The 20471-nt window shown below is 39.5% G+C and overlaps 1 protein-coding gene across 1 annotated transcript; it reads right to left on the reverse strand.

The window, feature by feature from the left end:
* Window positions 1-587: 587 nt before the first annotated feature.
* Window positions 588-18928, reverse strand: LOC102270419 (serpin B10). The gene is made up of 7 exons (XM_005904090.2): window positions 18761-18928; window positions 14678-14743; window positions 14110-14247; window positions 12838-12955; window positions 6479-6621; window positions 3064-3219; window positions 588-992 (listed from the first exon to the last, which is right to left on the reverse strand). The coding sequence occupies exons 1-7, from the start codon at window positions 18926-18928 to the stop codon at window positions 588-590; spliced, it is 1194 nt and encodes a 397-aa protein (XP_005904152.2).
* Between the last annotated feature and the right edge of the window lie 1543 nt (window positions 18929-20471).

A 20471-nucleotide genomic window follows, 5' to 3' on the forward strand; every position in this document is an offset into this window, starting at 1 on the left:
TTTTAGTAGAAATTGGAAAAACACAGGCAATTTTGTGGAGATAAAATGTTAGTAAGAATATCTTCTTATACCCAACAATATACATTTATATAAATTAGAAATTTACTCTTCTAGTTTATAAGATTTTTAAAAGCAAAGATGTTAATGTGACAACTGTTACCCATAGTAATTCTTTCTAATAAAATTTTTATTTTAGAATACTTTTAAATTCACATATCAATATCAGTGATATCATTATATCACCTTTATAAAGATTTTTCTTCACTCAATGATGCATGTGAAATATAAGCGACAATGGAGATACAGTGACCAGGTAGGTCAAGCATTGAAGGCATTTGATTGAATAACCGAATTTCTGAAAAGCAAATAAAAGTCACATTAAAATGTTAAAAAAATTAAATTTGCATTCTCTCTAACTATATAGGCCTGATAGGATCACTAGAATATATTATTTCAAGATAATCTTTCTAATATGTATGCATACGAAAGAGTCAAGCTACAAACTGGTTGTATTGTAATTGTGTTTTCCATCATATGTGTATTTTTCACACTTTAGATGCTCTTGTTTGATGAGAGAGATGCAGGGTTTAGGGGGAGCAGAATCTCCCATAAAATAAAATGCCGTTGGTTTTGTTGTGCCTGATGAAGAAGAGGAACGGGTGGTCTGCATTGAATTCGATGGAGGGGAGTTTAATTCTTACACTCACTTCACTCCCAGTACCAGCTGCAGCCTCTGTACCTTGTTCATTTATTTCCACAAAACACTTATGGAAAACACTGGACAGAAATAGGTTTCTCTCTGAGGACATTCCTGAGAAATCAGCTTTGCTCTGGTTAAAGGCATCGCTCATCCCCATACTGCTCAAAGTTGACTTGAGATCGTAAGTCTCTTCCAGCTTGAACTTGGGAAGGTTTAACTGCACGTTGCACAACTCCATCATGTCTGCGCTGGTCCACTCACTCAGCTTCTCATAGGTGATAGCCTTTTCCAGCTGCAATTTGGAGCCAATGAAGAAAGAATCAGTAATTTCCAATTAAGAAATAGGAAATAAAGGTTGAGTGAAATCTCTAGATATTACATAGATGAATTATAATCACTCCCATTACCAAAGGTAACAAAACACACACATTTGGAATTTTTTTGTTTATAAAGAGATCTTTCACACTGTTGACATATCATTTTGCAGATTAATAGTTCTCAGGATATAGGCTTAATAAGTTAGACCTTGATTCAAAACAGAAGTACTTCTATGATATTTGCAAGACAGCAACTACATACACAAATATACTAGTATAAATATACATTTAGATGTCATCAACACAAAAGCATATACTCTAGGACACGTTGTACGCCAGGGAACCAAAAAAATTATTTTTATTAGTTGTATTAACTAGTTTAAAACTAGTTTATTAACTAATAAACTAATTCAATAACTAATTTATTAAATTAGTTTCATTAGCACAGTATACAATCCTTCAAAAACAAAATCTGAGATAAAATGCCTATACTCTATAATTACACCAATATGAAACTAGTAATTATAAATTATGGGGAGAAAAAGAATAGTAAAGAAAGGAAAATCATTCTATCTTAAGAGTAATAACTTTTTAAACAGTGATTTTGAAGCTGCTTTTTCTCTTGATATTTAAATTTTTAAAACAATAAATATATATGTATATACACATATGCATTACATATATAGGATAAAAAGCAACGTTTGATTTTTTAAATAACATGTTTGTTTAAAGCACATGGTTTTGCTAATTTGGAGTTTTCTAGATCCAAGTATTGCTATCAAAGACACATATGTAAATGATGTGCATTAAGTGACAATGTTTCAGGTCAGGAACTTGCACTTTGTAAAAAAAAAAAAGGCTTATAATGATGTAACTCTAATGGTTTAGTGTTCACACTTGGTTTTACCATCCTCTCCAGTTTCACAAATTTTATGACACTATCTAGAGATCTTTCTAAACACCAATAGGAAAGTGGTAGCAGAAATATAAACAATCTGGCACACATGAGAAACTACACACAGTGCACAGAAAGACAGACCACTGATTGCACGTGAATCGCTCAGAAATGTAGTCTGGCCAAAATCAGGCTTCAGTTCAGTGCAGTTCAGTTCATCGCTCAATCGTGTCTGACTCTTTGCGACCCCATGAATCACAGCACGCCAGGCCTCCCTGTCCATCACCATGTTTAACTGGTGAACAACTTAAACAATAACCTGAAGATGCACTGATACAGACTATATCTTCTGAAGAGTGTTTACTTGATAAAAAGCATTCTTTAAAAAATGTTTTAGACTCTGTTTATGTTTTTAAATGTATGTCTAAGGCTAGCTTAATGCATGTGACTTAAAAATTAATTAGGTAGGTTCTACCAGAAGGAGAAAAAAGACCTATACTACCTGAAAGATTGTTATGATCAATCTACACAGCTTTGTTACTCACAATAAATATTTCTAGCTGTTGTTTGTGTGGCTACCCAATGCTAAAGGTGTCTGTAGACTACTTATCCTTCCTGAGAAATAGTAACATCAACCTTACAAAGTTTTGTAAAGCTTAAGTGATACGTGAAAATACAGTAACTAGGGTTGAAGATGTGTTGGTTGCCCCCCTGTGCAGAAATTCAAAAACAGGGAGATCATATCTTTATAAGATCATATCTTTTTTCCCAGGAGGGATAAACACTAGAACCATATTCATGTCAGACTGATGTCTCTTTTTTTAAGTTATTTTTCCATGCAAGTAAACATTCCCAAGTGGTGCTAGTGGTAAAGAGCCTGCCTGCCAATGCAGGAGACACAAGAGACACAGGTTCAATCCCTGGGTCAGGAAGTTTCCCTGGAGGAGAAAATGGCTACCCACTCCAGTATTCTTGTCTATAGAATCCCATGGACAGAGGAACTTGGTGTGTCAATGGGGTTGCACAGAGTCAAACATGACTAAAGTGATTTTGCATGCATTTGCAAAATAGACATAGACTCACAGAGAGAAAACAAATGTTACCAAAGGGAAGAGGAAAGGAGGGAGGTATGAATAGACTGATCCCTTTACCTGATCCAGTCCATCAACGTCTTCTGGCAGCAGTATGAGCAGACTGAGGTCACGGCTCTCATAGTAGAGTTGAAGGCCCATGGCTTGTGGACTTTCTATGTAAAATACTTGAAGTTTTTCTTTCATGGACATCATTTGCACTGGTTTGCTTGTAGTCTGTAGAATATATGCAGCAAAATCACTGGGGAGGTATCTCACCAAATTCTTAATTCTTTAGCAACATTGGTTCCCAGCCATCTGTGACACTGACAAAGATGATGATCCTCTGCTAAATGCTGAATAAAACTATTCAAACTTGCTTTCTGGAAATATGTGTTCCACTGATAACATCGTCAATAAATGATGTGAGAATTTCTTTCTCTGACAGTATTATGGCATCCTCTATGAATCATGGCAAGCTGGATTGTACCAAACACTTAAAACAATATATAATCTTATGCAAACTATGCAAATACCAATGATTCAGAAACTAAGTTGCATTTCAGATGCAAACATTTGAGACAGCCTTTTAATATCATAAAACTGAAATCCACTAAGAGAAGGAAAACACAAGCAATAAACTAGGAGCGAAGAATTGCAAAATATGTGTTTGGTAAAATACCAGTATCTGAAATTTGTGAAGAACTCTTAAAACTCAACAATGATAAAGCAATGAACCCTGCTTAAAAAATAGGCAAAAGATCTAAACTGATACTTCATCAAAGGAAGACCTACAGCATGTGAAAAGATGTTCAATCCTATGTGCTTAGGCAATTGCAAATTAAAACAGTGAAGATTAGCTGTGGAGTGTCACAGCTAATAGAAAGGCCAAAAGTTCAAAACCCTGATGACACAAACTTCTAGCTAAGATGGAACTGACATTCTCTGCCAGTGGGAATGCAAAGTGGAAGCCACACCAGATGGCAGTGCAGTGGTTTCTTCCAAAGCTAAACACAACCTTACCACATGATCCAACAACTGTGCTCCTGGGTAGTCACCAGAATGAGTTACAAACATGTTCATGCAAAATCTTGCACATATATGTTTATAGCAGTTTGAGTCATAATTGCCAAAAACTAGAAAGAATCAAAATGCCCTTCAGCAAGGCAAACGGATCAACAAAATCTTAAATCCATACAATGGGAGATTATTCAGCAATAAAGTGAAATGACCTGTCAAGCCACAAAAAGTGGCTTTAAATACATATTGGAGGAACTTTAAATACATATTGCTAAGTAGAAGAATGTGGTTGCACCTTCAAGAAGATTGCATACTATGTAATTCCAATTTTACTGCATTCTGGAAAAGGCAAAACTATACAGACAGTAAAAAGATCATCAGTTGCGAAAGACTTAGAGGGAGGGATGAATGTGTTGAGTACAGGGCATTTTTAGGACAATGAAATTATTCTGTACGATACTGTAATGGTAGATACATGACATTATGAAATGTCAGTAAAGCCAATGGTAAACAAAAGCAAAACCGTGCAATTCAGACATTTTATACTTGTTATTTATCCACTCTATGTGGTGCTAAATGTCAATCACAAAGCCCTACCTTTCTGCTAAGGTAGTGGCCTCGTGACCATGGCTGTTCACTCAGGATGCTCTGTGTTGAAATGATTGTCTCAAGGATAAGCATATGGGTGGGACCAATCAGAGTCTTCTTTGGGAGCATTCTGTTAGAGCTAGCAGCCAAGACTCTCTCTGTATTAACAATAGAGTTGTGAAGCTAGAATAAAGGGCAGTCATATTCCCTGGTCATATGGATAAACTCCATCCTTAATATCAGAGAATGAGAGCAATAATGATGGCTCAAGGGTAGAGGCAGAGAGGACAGATTATGTTTGAGACTCTAGAGGTCCCACTCCTGGTTCCTCTTAGTTTCTTTGATGTTGTTTAGTTTATTAGTCATGTCTGACTCTCTTGTGACACCATGAACTATAGCCCACCATTGTCTTCTGTCCATGGGATTTCCCAGGCAAGAATACTGGAGGTATTTACTTCTCCAGAGGATCTTCTTGACAGAGGGATTGAACCCACATCTCCCACATTGGCAGGTGGATTCTTTACCCCGAGCCATCAGGGAAGCCCTTGAGCTAACACTAATATAATTCTCATGTCACTGGAGCTAGTTTGGAATGCTTTCCTATCACTTGCAGCTGAAAATCTCTACTGCTTTTATCAAGCCAAGTAACTATCCAGCTTATTTCCAGTTAGCCTGTAGGATTACAAATTCAGTCCTTTCTACATCTTTTCCCCACTGATCATCTGAAAATTGCCTATTGCACACAACCTATTGCACACAACCTATTGTTACAGCCATAAGTCATCAGCAGCAGTGTTTAAGTGAGATAATCCACCCAGGACTAAAACATTTTCACAAACTTTGGCAGTCAGTTCTTTACCTAAGAATTTGGAATGTGACCTATCAAACTCATCTCTAGAATGGAGATCAGACTTCAGATTGAGAGAAGAAGGATGAGAGAAACAGAGTTGAGAAGATAGAAGATGAATCCTGACAATATTTGAATCTTCGTTTCCATTCAATTCTCAAGACCCAGCCACATTCCAGCCCTTGGGTGTATCTGTGACCTTCTGTTCATCTCCCTTGTTGCTGAAGTGGTTCCTACTACAAAAACAAATGCTCTGTGTGCCAGCCCAGAGGGAAAACTTAAAGAAAGAGATGAGATTTTAAAATGTTTTTTATTTCTTTTTCTTCTGGAAAAGTAAGAGTTTGGTGTAAGATGATGCTAGTTTAGTAGAACAAGAACAGAACTCGTAAGTGAAGAACGTGGAATCATGGTTCCGGCAGCCTTCTAACTGAGGCACAGCTCGAGGCACTTGAGGCTTCCCCAGCGGCTCAGTGGTAGAGCATCCACCTGCCACTGCAGGAGACACAGGAGATCCAGGTTCAATCGGAGACCCAGGTTAGATCCCTGGGTCAGGAAGCTCCCCTGGAGGAGGAAATGGCAACCCACTATTCTTGCCAGGACACTCCCATAGAAAGGGGACTCTGGCGGGCTACAGTCTGTGGGGTCACAAAGAGCAAGTAACACACACACCCCTCAACACTGGACATTTAAAGGTTGGTTCCTCTATTGACCAGAGAAACTATAATGAAACCAAAACAAATAAACTTGAAATGAATCTAGCCACTTAGCCCCACTGCACTTCTAACTTGGAAAATAAATGCAATAACTACCTTACCTACTCTACCATGATCGCAGCGAGGGGTGAGTGATAAAATATGTGAGATTAAAACAATGAAAGGGCAACGTCCAGGTGGGATGAAACTGGGGCTTTTAGGTCAGTCATCCCTGCCCGAGTAAAGAGCCATCATTTACAGGAACAAATATTCAGATAGAATGAATTTAAAATAGAATTTCATTTGCAATGTCTTATAAAATACATACTGGTTATTAACAGGCTCCTACCTTGTTTATTTTGAAAGACTTTTCTGTGGTATTTTGGACTAAGAATTGATGTTCCCAGACTCCTTTAAAGTAAAGGGCATTCACCAGAACCATTCTGGTTGTAGGATCCACTGCATCATCAGGTAGGAGATTTAGGATTTTTCCTACAAAAGCAAAGGGACATATTTCAAATGATATAGTTATGTCCTGGTGAAATGCCACACTTATAAAACTTATGATTATGAAATACTGTTAAATGGTAACATCTTATACCCAGAAAAATTCAAACCAGGAATTCAGTATTGATAGAATACCATTAATATTAACAGATCTACTTAGATTTCTTCTTCTAAAAGATAATTTTTATGTAGACCATTTTTAAAGTCCTTACTTAATTTGTTACAGTACTGTTTCTGTTTTATGTTTTCATTTTTTGGCCACAAATCATGTGATATCTTAGTTCCCCAACCAGGGATCAAACCCATACCCTGTGTTTTGGAAGGCAAAGTCCCAACCCCACTGGACCACAAGAGGTGTGCCCTGTTTAAATTATTTCATCTGTTGTTCCAATAGTGTCCTTTTTTTCTAGATTAGAAATCAATCCAAGAGCTCAAGTTGCATTTAGCTGTCATTTCCTCTTAGTCCTCTTTAAGCCAAGGCAGTTTCACATTCATTCTTTGTCTTTCATGACCTTGATACTTTTGGAAAAAAAAAAATTGTAGAATGCTTAACTCTCTGCTCAGATTTTTCTGATGCTTCTTCAAGATAATATTTAAGTTATGTATTTGGGGGAGAATATTGAAGAAAGTGGGGAAAAACACTAGACCATTCAGGTATGACCTATATCAAATCCCTTATGATTATACAGTGGAAGTGAGAAATAGATTTAAGGGACTAGCTCTAATAGACGAGTGCCTGATGAACTCTGGACAGAGATATGTGACATTGTACAGGAGACAGGGACCAAGATCATCCCCAAGAAAAAGAAATGCAAAATGGCAAAATGGCTGTCTGGGGAGGCCTTACAAATAGCTGTGAAAAGAAGAGAAGCGAAAAGCAAAGCAGAAAAGGAAAGATATAAGCATCTGAATGCAGAGTTCCAAAGAATAGCAAGAAGAGATAAGAAAGCCTTCCTCAGTGTTCAGTGCAAAGAAATAGAGGTAAATAATAGAATGGGAAAGAATAGAGATCTCTTCAAGAAAATTAGAGATTCCAAGGGAATATTTCATGCAAAGATAGGCTCAATAAAGGACAGAAATGGTATGGACCTGACAGAAGCAGAAGACATTAAGAAGAGGTGGCAAGAATACACAGAAGAACTGTACAAAAAAGATCTTCGTGACCCAGATAATCACGATGGTGTGATCACTCACCTAGAGCCAGACATCCTGGAATGTGAAATCAAGTGGACCTTAGGAAGCATCACTACAAATGAAGCTAGTGGAGGTGATGGAATTCCAGTTGAGCTATTTCAAATCTTAAAAGATGATGCTGTGAAAGTGCTGCACTCAATATGCCAGCAAATTTGGGAAACTCAGCAGTGGCCACAGGACTGGAAAAGGTCAGTTTTCATTCCAATCCCAAAGAAAGGCAATGCCAAAGAATGCTCAAACTACTGCACAACTGCACTCATCTCACATGCTAGCAAGTAATGCTCAAAATTCTCCAAGCCAGGCTTCAGCAAAACGTGAACCATGAACTTCCAGATGTTCAAGCTGGTTTTAGAAAAGGCAGAGGAACCAGAGATCAAATTGCCAACATCTGCTGGATCATGGAAAAAGCAAGACAGTTCCAGAAAAACATCTATTTATGCTTTATTTACTGTGCCAAAGCCTTTGACTGTGTGGATCACAATAAACTGTGGAAAATTCTGAAAGAGTTGGGAATACAGGACCACCTGACCTGCCTCTTGAGAAACCTGTATGCAGGTCAGGAAGAAACAGTTAGAACTGGACATGGAACAACAAACTAGTTCCAAATAGGAAAAGGAGTACGTCAAGGCTATATATTGTCACCCTGCTTATTTAACTTATATGCAGAGTACATCATGAGAAATGCTGGGCTGGAAGAAACAGAAGCTGGAATCAAGATTGCTGGGAGAAATATCAATAACCTCAGATATGCAGATGACACCACCCTTATGGCAGAAAGTGAAGAAGAACTAAAGGGTGTCTTTATGAAAGTGAAAGAGGAGAGTGAAAAAGTTGGCTTAAAGCTCAACATTCAGAAAACTAACGTCATGGCATCCAGTCCCATTACTTTATGGCAAATACATAGGAAAACAATGGAAACAGTAGCTGACCTTATTTTGGGGGGGGGCATCAAAATCACTGCAGATGGTGACTGCAGCCATGAAATTAAAAGATGCTTACTCCTTGGAAGGAAAGTTATGACCAACCTAGATAGCATATTCAAAAGCAGAGACATTACTTTGTCAACAAAGGTCTGTCTAGTCAAGACTATGGTTTTTCCAGTGGTCATGTATGGATGTGAGAGTTGGACTATGAAGAAAGCTGAGGGCCGAAGAATTGATGCTTTTGAACTGTGGTGTTGGACAAGGCTCTTGAGAGTCCCTTGGACTGCAAGGAGCTCTAATCAGTCCATCCTAAAAGGAGATCAGTCCTGGGTGTTTATTGGAAGGACTGATGTTGAAGCTGAAACTCCAATACTTTAGCCACCTGATGGAAGAGCTGACTCATTTGAAGAGACCCTGATGCTGGAAAAGATAGAGGGCAGGAGGAGAAAGGAACAACAGAGGATGAGATGGTTGGATGGCATCACCGGCTCAATGGACATGAGTTTGGGTAAACTCCGGGAGTTGGTGACGGACAGGGAGGCCTGGTGTGCTGTGGTTCATGGGGTTGCAAAGAGTCGGACACGACTGAGTGACTGAACTGAACTGATTGCTGTTGTGGGCTGAATCTTGTCCTTCCCAAAAGATACATTAATTCCTAACCCCCAGTCCCTGTGAATGTGATCTCATTTCAAAATAGGGTCTTTGCAGGTGCAATCAAGTTACAATGAAGTCATACTGGATTAGGTTGGGCCTCTAATTCAATGACTGGTGTCCTTATAAAAGGAGAGAAATTCGAACACAGACACACAGACTGTGAAAACACAAAGACAAAGGAGAGGAAGAGTAGAAAGCCATGTATCAACAGAGGCAGAGATTGGAGAGATGCTTCTACAAGCCAAGGTTTGCCAGCAACTATCAGCAACTAGGAGAGAGGCATGGAATGGCTTCTTTCCTAAAATTTTCCAAAGAAGTGGAAGCCTGGCATGCCACAGTTCATGGGGTTGCGAAGAGTGAAACTCAGATTAGCGACTGAATAACAGTAGAGCCCTGTCAACACCTTAACTTTGGATGTGCAGCCTCCAGAACTGTGGTGTTGCATGTCTAGCACTAAGTTGTGTCTGACTCTTTGCGACCCCGTGGACTGTAGCCCGCCAGGCTCCTGTGTCCATGGGATTTCCCAGGCAAGAATACTGGAGTGGGTTGTCATTTCCTTCTTCAAGGGATCTTCCCACCCCAGGGATGGTACCTGCATCTCCTGCATCTCCTTCATTGGTAGGCACATTCTTTACCACTGAACCACTAGGGAAGCACCAGAACTATCAGAGAATATATTTCCATTGGTCTAAACCACACAGTTTGTGGTCATTTGCTATGACAGCCCTCAGATTTATGGCACATTTCTATCATCATAGGAAAGTCCGGACAGCTCTGTGATCTGGTGAAATGGATTCTGTCATTCTCCTTGAGTGCATCAGCCTATATGGGGAAGATGGCAAGACCCTTATGCAAACCAATCTTGTGAGCATCAGACATTTACTCTCTACTCAGCTCTGAAAGGATTTGCTTCGGTGAAAGACAGCATATGAGTTGTTCCCTGTCTTCCTGTCCATAAGGCCCTTTTCTGTCTTCTAGGGACCCAAGTAGGCAGAGGGTAGGCATTTGAGAGCTGAGATTTAATTCAGCTCCGGCACTATAATTGCTTCTACATCTACTGGAAAGAACCCTCTGTCAATGCAGGCAGACATAAGAGACATGGGTTTGATCTCTGTGTCTGGAAGATTCCCCTGGAGGAGAGCATGGCAACCCACTCCAGTATTCTTGCCTGGAGAATCCCATGGACCAAGGAGCCTGGCGGGCTACAGTCCACAGGGTCGCAAAGAGTCGGACATGACTGAAGTGACAGCACAGCTACTGTGTTTAGTTTGTGTTGTGCATTTCAATGTGCTTTTGCCTGTACAATCACATTTGGTTCTCACATGAACTGGAACAATGTAAGTAGTTTCTTTCTGTAAATACAGGCTAATCTATAATTCTCAAACCAGACTCACATTTGGATGAATCCAAATCAGGCGTAAGTTAGGAAAAACAGTCACTCCTGCCTCAGCATGGCTTCTGAATCACTGTTGCTGCTGCTGCTAAGTCGCTTCAGTCATGTCTGACTCTGTGCGACCCCATAGATGGCAGCTCACCAGGCTCTGCCATCCTTGGGATTCTCCAGGCAAGAACACTGGATAGGGTTACCATTTCCTTCTCCAATGCATGAAAGTGAAAAGTGAAAGTGAAGTCGCTCAGTCGTGTCCAACTCTTAGCGACCCCAAGGACTGCAACCTACCAGGCTCCTCCATCCATGGGATTTTCCAGGCAAGAGTACTGGAGTGGGTTGCCATTGCGTTCTCCTCTGAGTCACTAGTTCAGTAAAAAAAGAACTGAGAATGTAGGGCTGCCAGCTTCCTCAATTCACTTCAATAAACATCAATGTTCTGAACAAATACCATAGGCGAGGCTATTATTTGTTAGTGATTCAAAGCAGAAACTCAAATAAGGTAGTGTTATTGCACTTAGGTCTTTGAATCTAATGGGAGAGGTAGGGACGTCAATGAACAACTGAACAATTGTTAGTTTTAGGAACGACATGGTAAGTGTCAAGGTAAAGGTTCCCAAAGGGGCTTTGAGAGCAAGGAGGAAGGCTCTTTGTCTGAGGGAGGCCCTGAGTTGTTAACCAGTGGCCATGAAGGGGCTGGGAGTGGCAGGAGAGGGGCAGTTTCTGATTGAGGGGACACAGGAGTAAATATGTGGGGGTGTGAAGTAGCACAGGAATCTTCTGGGATTCTGTGCCACTTGAAATTCCTGAGCATTAGTTTTGAGTCAGAGAATGATAAGAGTTGGAGTGGAGAGACAGGCAAGACCCCATGGTCACGCTGAGCTTCTATATCAGTTTAGGGAGTTAGGATTCATCTTTTACTACAGGTCCAGGTAACTGACTATCTTGGTTTGTCCAGGCCTGAGAGACTTTCAGAAAATAAAATCTGGAAATTCCCAGGCAAACTAAGACAAAATGGTCACCAGAGCATAACGTATGCTGTGTTCCCAAGTTTGGGATATAAATGGAATTGATGTGTGAAAGTTTCAGGGCAGCCACTTAAAAGCAAAGAGGCTTTATCTTCCCTATTTCCTGCTGACTGTGACACTGACAAACATTAAGAATCATCTCCTGTGTGCACAATCTCAGTGGTGTGCCACTCTGCAACCTCATGGACTGTAGCCTGTCAGGCTTCTCTGGAATTCTCCAGGCAAGAATACTGGAGTAGATTGCCATTTCCTTCTCTAGGTGATCTCCCCAACCCAAGGACTGAACCCAAATCTCCTGCATTGGCAGATGGGTTCTTTACTACTGAGCCACCAGGGCAGCCCAAGAATCATCTTAGACAAATATAAAAGCCACATCTTGAAGATGCAGCTCTAATCCACAAGGTATATCTCTGGAAGGCCTCTGGGAAGAGAATGCTTATCTATCCTGTGATGATTAGGTCAGAGATAAACTATCTTTTTTGGACATGAATCTGAGCAAACTCTGGGAAATGGTGAAGGGAAGGCTGGTGTTCTGCAGTCCAAGGGGTTAAAAAGAGCCAGACAAGACTTAGCAACTGAACAACAATAGCAACAACAAACTTCTATCCTATTACTAGGATAGTTACTGCATTTTAAATCTGTTCTAATATATGACCTTATTCTGGAACTTACTTAAGGTTATACAGTATATTTAATGCCACACATTCATTATTCATTAGCAGCCACTTTTCTTTAGAAACCACATGTGCATCAGTATTCCAAAACTTTTTGCATTTCTCTAGAGTCCTCTTTGGAATTAGTAGAGTGTGATCATTCTCTTGTTTACTTGGTATTAATTAAATGGTTGTCTTATTTGTTTTAGATAAGACTTAGAATAAAAACAAATGTTCTGAATAATTAGAATATGCCCACAGTTCTATTTAAGAAATGTACATACTGAACACATAACACAATTCAAAATGATAAAGTAATACTTTTCAAAAATACACTGGTGATCACCTTGCAGAAAGCTTACCCTCAGTCTGTTTTTCAACCCAAGAGTTGATCTCCTTTCTGATTTGGTCAGAAGCTCCTATAAAGTTCACAGACTGTGGCTCTGCACCAAAATATGTTTTCACATCTTCTAAATATTTCTGGAAGATATAGGTAAAATCTCCTTTTGTAGATTTTTTTTTTATCAAAGCTGAGAAATCAAGTCTATTTAGATTGAAAAAAAAAAATACAGCCAGATGGATAACTGCAAACTCTCACCCCATTGTTTTCTTCAGTCTTCCATACTCCAGCTATGGTTAAAACTAAGCTCCCCTGTGTAAACTTAGCTGGATGCAGACTAGCCATGCAGAACTGCAGTTGTGGAAGGAAGGCCTGCCCCCTACAGCTCTGGAGCCCCCACATCCATATATATATGTGCCATGTGTCATGTGGGATCTTATTCCCAGGAGTCTTCTCCACTGTACAGCTTGACTTTTTCTATTGCTATCCTTCTGTCCTATTCAATTTCTTTACTTCTTACCCACAGGGCACCTGGGTCTTCTGGCTCTTTTCTGACACATGCCAAAGAATGTGACAGACAAACAGGAAGAACTAAATGTTTGGCCGGACATAGAGTTGACTCGGGAGAAGGCAATGGCAACCCACTCCAGTACTCTTGCCTGGAAAATCCCATGGACAGAGGAGCCTGGTAGGCTGCAGTCCATGGGGTCGCACAGAGTCGGACACGACTGAAGCGACTTAGCAGCAGCAGCAGCAGCAGCAAAGTTAACTCCTCTGAGGATCTGCATTGTGGGGTCTCAACCATCAGAGAAAAGAAGTTGACTTAATTGCATGTAAATAGCATTTTCTATAGTCATAATGTGAAGTGATTTATCTGATCCTAAAGTCAGCTTTGCTCTTGAGGACAGAGTCTCCAGCCACCCTCTGATGACGATGCCACCCTCTGCTCCTTCAGACTCACCACATGGAACTACTCTAGATCTTTTGTTCTATTTCCCAAGAAACAAATGTTGGCCCAGGGTTTATATAAACCCCATTTCTCTGTGTGTTAGTGGGTTGTACCCCTTTATTCTGGGCATAAAATTCTGATCACTAGATGTGGTTTGAGATACATTGTTGGTTTCCTTTACAACTTGACACATTGGTCAGTTTAAATGATTATCAGAAATACTGACCACAGACATCCTATACATTAAGATTGTCCCGGGATCCCTGTAGAAAAGCACAAAGCGTCTGATTGGTCTCACATGGCTCTTTCTTTCCCATCAACTTAAAATAAGAGGTTTGCACTTACCTTGTGAAATGGAAAAGTTTTCTCCCCGTAGATCCTGTTGGCTGTTTTAAGTATGCAAGCATGGCTGGAACTGTTGATTTCTGAAATAAGTGTCTGGAAATCAGAGTATATTTCTTCAGGCTTGCCCACATTGAATTCCTTTCAAAGAAAAGAAATTGGTCAAATAAAAATGTTGAAAAAGAAACACATGTATATGAACAATTTAGAATAAAAGAAATTATTTCACGTTCATGAACTGATCATGAAATCAACTGCATGGCAGGTAAATGTTTTCTTTGGTGTTCTTAGTGCAGGATATAAAAGTTGTTGAGGCATAATTTGCTTCACACTTAGTATGCAAAGATAACAGCAAGGTTGAAAGTGAAATAGTTTTGAAGGGAAAGAAAGGGGAAAGAATATAACTCTTTCAAAAAGTGTAGACAGTGTACTCTAAAATTTTCCTATAGTTTTAATATCTTTTTCTAAGAAAAATGACCTATTAAAGGTTGTTTGATTTAGCCACTAAAAAAAAAATGCTAAAAGTACCTTCTCCTTAATTATCAAATGGATATTGAAATATAAGACATACCATTTTCCTTTTCTTTTCACTGTCAGGACAAAATTTGCTGTCCTGGTCTCTGCTAAATTGAAGAACCTATAATTTCAATAAAAAGGCAATACATGAGCACATTTTGCAGAGGTGTGATCATTTGAAATACACATCAGTAAATATAAGACTGTCATTCCCATAGCTGCAAAACATATGATTAATGAATCAAGGGAGCTCTGATTTGACTTAAACGGTATATTACCTGGACTAACAGAGTAAGTCAAGAGCTGCTTTTAAATAAATTTTTAAGTTGAATTTAAGTTGTTAGTCTGTTTACTTTAATACTTGGCATTGGACATTGAAAATAACATTGGGAATAGCCTTAAATGTAAAATTCTCATGTTTTCCATGGTTCGTTTTTATCTATCATTGTTTGAGAAGAAAGCTAAGTATTCAATTAAGTGCATCATTTAGCCAGTTTAAGCAAAAGCCACCATTGCCCTAATTATCTGGAAAATTCAGGAGTTTTAGTTGTTTTTTCTACTTAAGTGCTTCAGTTCTCACTGCCGATCATCATCTGACGATAGAGTCAGAGTCTTTGTGTTCCCCCAGCATTTATGTGAAATTCACAGGAAGGATGTGGACTCTGTTTCTCTTAAATTGTCCAAGAGGAGGAAGACACTAATTATACTCCCACATGCGTCCTGGATGCAGCTCACAGAAAGGAACAGACTACTGAATGGCCTTCACTTTCACTTTGCTATATAAGGCTACACACACACATAGAAACACTGTGATTTGAGAATGCTTACATCAGATTAACTGCTTATACAGTAATCAGTTTAGTTCAGTCACTCAGTCATGTCCAACTCTTTGTGACCCCATGGACTGCAGCACGCCAGGCTTCCCTGTCCATCACCAACTCCCGGAGCTTGCTCAAACTCATGTCCATCGAATCGGTGATGCCATCCAACCATCTCATCCTCTGTCCTGCTGTTCTCCTCCCACCCTCAATACCTCCCAGCATCAGGGTCTTTTCAATTGAGTCAGTTCTTCACATCAGGTGGCCAAAGTATTGGAGCTTCAGCATCAGCATCAGTCCCTCCAATGAATATTCAGGACTGATCTCCTTTAGGATGGACTGGTTGGATCTCCTTGTAGTCCAAGGGACTCTCAAGAGTCTCCTCCAACACCACTGTTCAAAAGCACAACTCTTTGGTGCTCAGCTTTTTTTATAGTCCAATTCTCACATCCATACATGACTACTGGAAAAACCATAGCTTTGACTAGATGGACCTTTGTTGGCAAAGTAATGCCTCTGCTTTTTAATATGCTGTCTAGGTTGATCATGGGCTTCCCTGGTGGCTCAGTGGGTAAAGAGTCGGCCTGCAGTGCAGGAGAACCATTTTCTATCCCTCACTTGGGAAGATCCCCTGGAGAAGGAAATGGCAACCCACTCCAGTATTCTTGTTTGGAGAAGTCCATGGACAGAGGAGCCTAGTGGGCTACAGTCAATGGGGTCCCAAAGAGTCGGACATGCCTGAGTGACTAAGGTGACCAGGTTGGTCATAGCTTTTCTTCCAAGGAGCAAGCGTCTTTTACTTTCATGGCTGCAGTCACCATCTGCAGCGATTTTGGAGCCCAAAAAAAAAAAAAATAGAGTCTGTGTACAGCCTTGACATACTCCTTTCCTGATTTGGAACCAGTCTGTTGTTCCATGTCCAGTTCTAACTGTTGCTTCTTGACCTGCACACAGATTTCTCAGGAGGCAGGTCAGGTGGTCTGGTATTCCCATCTCTTTTAGATTTTTCCACAGTTTGTTCTGATCCACACAGTCAAAGGCTTGGCATAGTCAATAAAGCAGAAATAGATGTTTTTCTGGAACTCTCTTGCTTTTTCCATGATCCAGTGGATGTTGGCAATTTGATCTCTTGTTCCTCTGGCTTTTCTAAATCCAGCTTGAACATCTGGAAGTTCACATACTGTTGAAGACTGGCTTGGAGAATTTTGAGCATTACTTTGCTAGCATGTGAGATGAGTGCAATTGTGTGGTAGTTTGAGCATTCTTTGGCATTGTGCTTCTTTGAGATTGGAATGAAAACTGACTTTTTCCAGTCCTGTGGCCACTGCTGAGTTTTCCAAATTTGTTGGCATATTGAGCGCAGCATTTTCACAGCATCATCTTTCAGGATTTGAAATAGCTCAGCTGGAATTCCATCACTAGCTTTGTTCATGGTGATGTTTCCTAAGGCCCACTTCACTTCTCATTCCAGGATGCCTGGCTCTAGGTGAGTGATCACACCATCGTGATTATCTGGGTCATGAAGATCTTTTTTGTATAGTTCTTCTGTGTATTGTTTCCACCTCTACTTAATATCTTCTGCTTTTGTTAGGTCCATACCATTTCTGTCCTTTATTGAGCCCATCTTTGCATGAAATGTCCCCTTGGTATCTCTAATTTTCTTAAAGCGATCTCTAGTCTTTCCCATTCTATTGTTTTCCTCTATTTCTTTGCACTGATTGCTGAGGAAAGCTTTCTTATCTCTCCTTGCTATTCTTTTGAACTCTGCATTCAAACTGGTGTATCTTTACTTTTCTCCTCTGCCTTTAGCTTCTCTTCTTTTCTCAGCTATTTGTAAGTCCTCCTCAGACAACCATTTTGCCTTTTTGCATTTCTTTTTCTTGGGGATGGTCTTGATCACTGCCTCCTGTACACTGTCACAAACTTCCATCCATAGTTCATCAGGCACTCTATATATCAGATCTAGTCTCTTATATCTATTTCTCACTTCCACTGTATAATCATAGGGGATTTGATTTAGGTCATACCTGAATGGTCTAGTGGTTTTCCCTACTTTCTTCAATTTAAGTCTCAATTTGGCAATAAGGAGTTCATGATCTGAGCCACAGTCAGCTCCTGGTCTTGTTTTTGCTGACTGTATAGAGCTTCTCCAACTTTGGCTGCAAAAAATATAATCAATCTGATTTCAGTATTGACCATCTAGTGATGTCCATGTGTAGAGTCTTCTCTTGTGTTGTTGGAAGAGGGTGTTTGCTATCACCAGCGCGTTCTCTTGGCAAAACTCTATTAGCCTTTGCCCTGCTTCACTTTGTACACCAAGGCCAAATTTGCCTGTTACTCCAGGTATCTCTTGACTTCCTACTTTTGCATTCCCATCTCCTATAATGAAAAGGACATCTTTTTTGGGTGTTTGTTCTAGAAGGTCTTGTAGGTCTTCATATTCATAGAACCACTCAACTTCAGCTTCTTCAGCATTAGTGGTTGGGGCATAGACTTGGATTACTGTGATATTGAATGGTTTGCCTTGGAAACAAACAGTAATACTGTTCTACTATTTTAATGCTCTTCATGTATTCATTAGATTCACCCAGACAAGCAGGGACTGAACAAAGTAACAACCAAACAAAGCATGAGAAACAGATTTCACCTGATTTTTTTATTTGTGTCTTTTTAAATCAATTTATTATTATTTTGTTTATTTATTTTTGACTGTGCTGGGTCTTTGCTGCTTTGCGTGGGCATGTGGGCTTTCTTTATTTGAAGTGCCTGAAGGCTACTCTTTGAGTGGGGCTTCCCTTGTTTTGGAGCCTAGGCTCTAGGTGCACAGGCTACAATAGTTGCCCTGCAGCCTGTAGGATCTTCCTCGAGCAGGAATCAAACCATGTCCCCTACATTGGCAAGCAGATTTTAACCACTGAGCCACCAAACAAGTCCTCTATTTGTGTTTTTAAGAAAATCCTTCCAAGATTAGAAAGATGATGACTAACTCTATTAAAGTACGAGCCATGACTTTCTTGAAATATTTTAATAATCAGAATTTTAAAAAATTTTGACATTGAACCAAACTTGATAACCTCATGTCTCCGTCTGATTTTGCCAGAGAACACAGGTTCTTAAATAGTTTTCCTAGAAACAGTTGTCTGTTGATTCACTTTCTCAGCCTTACTTTTTAAGGTCTGGAAAATGTGTGTGTGTTTTATTTTGGAAGACATGATTGTAAAATGTGGACTATTTGGGTTCCAGGAGAGGAATGAAGGTAAAAGCCAAATAAAAGCATTTCATTTTAAGCCAGTAGAGGATAGTTGACCTTTCTTACTCACCTGGGCCATTTGGGCTGCAGTGGTCCCTTTGGTGCCCAAATACACCATGGCCAAGGAGGCTGAGATCCCCCAGGGAGAAAAGAAGATATTTTTACCCTCAGCAGATTCAGCTAGCTTTTTACTAAACTCCAGAGCAAATTGGTTGATAGATTTTGCTAGAAAGTCCATTGGGAAGATCTAAGAAAAATAAAGCAGAGTTAAAGAACATATTAATAATCTTTTCCATTTATTTTACTTTTTTTAAATGGATTTTTTGGCTTACACAATTATCTTTTCTATCATCCTTCATTGAAATGACAAAAGAATGTATTATCCAACCTGATTATATACATAATAACCTATGTAACAATCTATATGGGGCTTCCCTGGTGGCTCAGTGGTAAAAAATTGGCCTGCCAATGCAAGAGACATGGGTTCAGTCCCTGAGTCAGGAAGATCCCTGGAGAAGGAAATGGCAACCTACTCCAGCATTCTTGCCTAGGAAATCCCATGGACAGAGGAGTCTGGCAGGCTACATTCAATGGGTCACCAAGAGTTAGACACGATTTAGCAACTAAACAACAACAATAATCTATATATCTGTATTTATGCCCTCCTAAGAGCTGAATGAAAATAATTCCAGTATTATTTTAAATCTTAGAAAACTGAAGTCCAGAAAGTTTGAGAGAACACCCTCAAATTCTAGCGCTGAAACACCTGAGAGAACACCTGGATTCTGGTCAGTTGGGTCTTCCTGTTGAAATTGCCAGTTTAAATTGCAGTAGAATCAGCCAAGTGCTTCTTTTCTATACACCACATACCTGCTGGCTTCACCAGTAAATGAGGAATAATTATACACCTTTTTGACTTTGTACTTTTTCTCACTTATCTTTCATCCTTATTTTTATACTTTTTAACCTTGTTTATCCATGCGCACCTTGATAGATGGTATCCTGGTTCTTGGAGAGCCTTTATCCTCCTTCATAATAAGATGAAACCCAACCCTGCTCCATACCTTTTCCTCTGGATGCTTTTTCTGAACTTTGGGGTTCACAGGAGCGTGTCTACCACCAAAGTCCCATAAGGTAGCTTTTGCCACTGCCTGGTGCTTATCACACTGCTAGTTCTGTTTTCATATGTTCGTATCTTTTCATCTCTAGAACAAGTTCCCTGAGAGCAAAATTTTCTTATTCTGCTTTGTGCATCTGCTAGCACCCATCTCAGGACTTTGTACAAAATGGAAACTTCCAAATATTTATTTATTTTTTATTTAGAGTGTTTATAGTTAAGGTTCTAGTCACCATTTTTAAAAATCTATTTAAACTTGAAACTTTCACAGTCTAGTGGAAATGCTTATAGAGAAGTAGAGAAGTCAAGACTCTTGTCTTTATTCTCACTCACTTGAGACCCCCTGAAACCAATCATAATGAACAAAGAAACTCAAGCTTTCTCATTTTTAAAAATATTGTATTCAGTTTCTAAATTTCACCTCTAATCACCCTGATATTCTCATTTAAGATTTTTAAAACTGGATTGCTATCAAAGAAATACTGAGTTTAATCTATTGCGATTTTATAGCCAAATAATTTCTCAAACTGATTAAATAATTTAAAATAAACCAAATTCCTAGGCCTAGAGATTCCTATTAGGGTGAGTAATGTATAGAACTTGGTCTTGCACTGATATCATGTGGCCCTCTGAGAAACCTAGAATGAGAACTTTAGAGAAGTCA

This window comes from Bos mutus, unplaced genomic scaffold (assembly GCF_027580195.1).
Source record: "Bos mutus isolate GX-2022 unplaced genomic scaffold, NWIPB_WYAK_1.1 CTG230, whole genome shotgun sequence".
Classification (NCBI taxonomy): domain Eukaryota; kingdom Metazoa; phylum Chordata; class Mammalia; order Artiodactyla; family Bovidae; genus Bos; species Bos mutus.

What these genes read in the sequence shown, in the direction of transcription:
- LOC102270419 (XM_005904090.2), bottom strand. Translation starts at nt 18,928, where the DNA reads ATGGACTTTCTAGCAAAATCTATCAACCAATTTGCTCTGGAGTTTAGT. An exon ending in GGTTGAAAAACAGACTGAGG is followed by an intron (nt 6,622 to 12,837) that starts GTAAGCTTTCTG and finishes TTGCTTTTGTAG; the next exon opens with GAAAAATCCTAAATCTCCTA. An exon ending in ACGTTGATGGACTGGATCAG is followed by an intron (nt 993 to 3,063) that starts GTAAAGGGATCA and finishes TCCAAATTGCAG; the next exon opens with CTGGAAAAGGCTATCACCTA.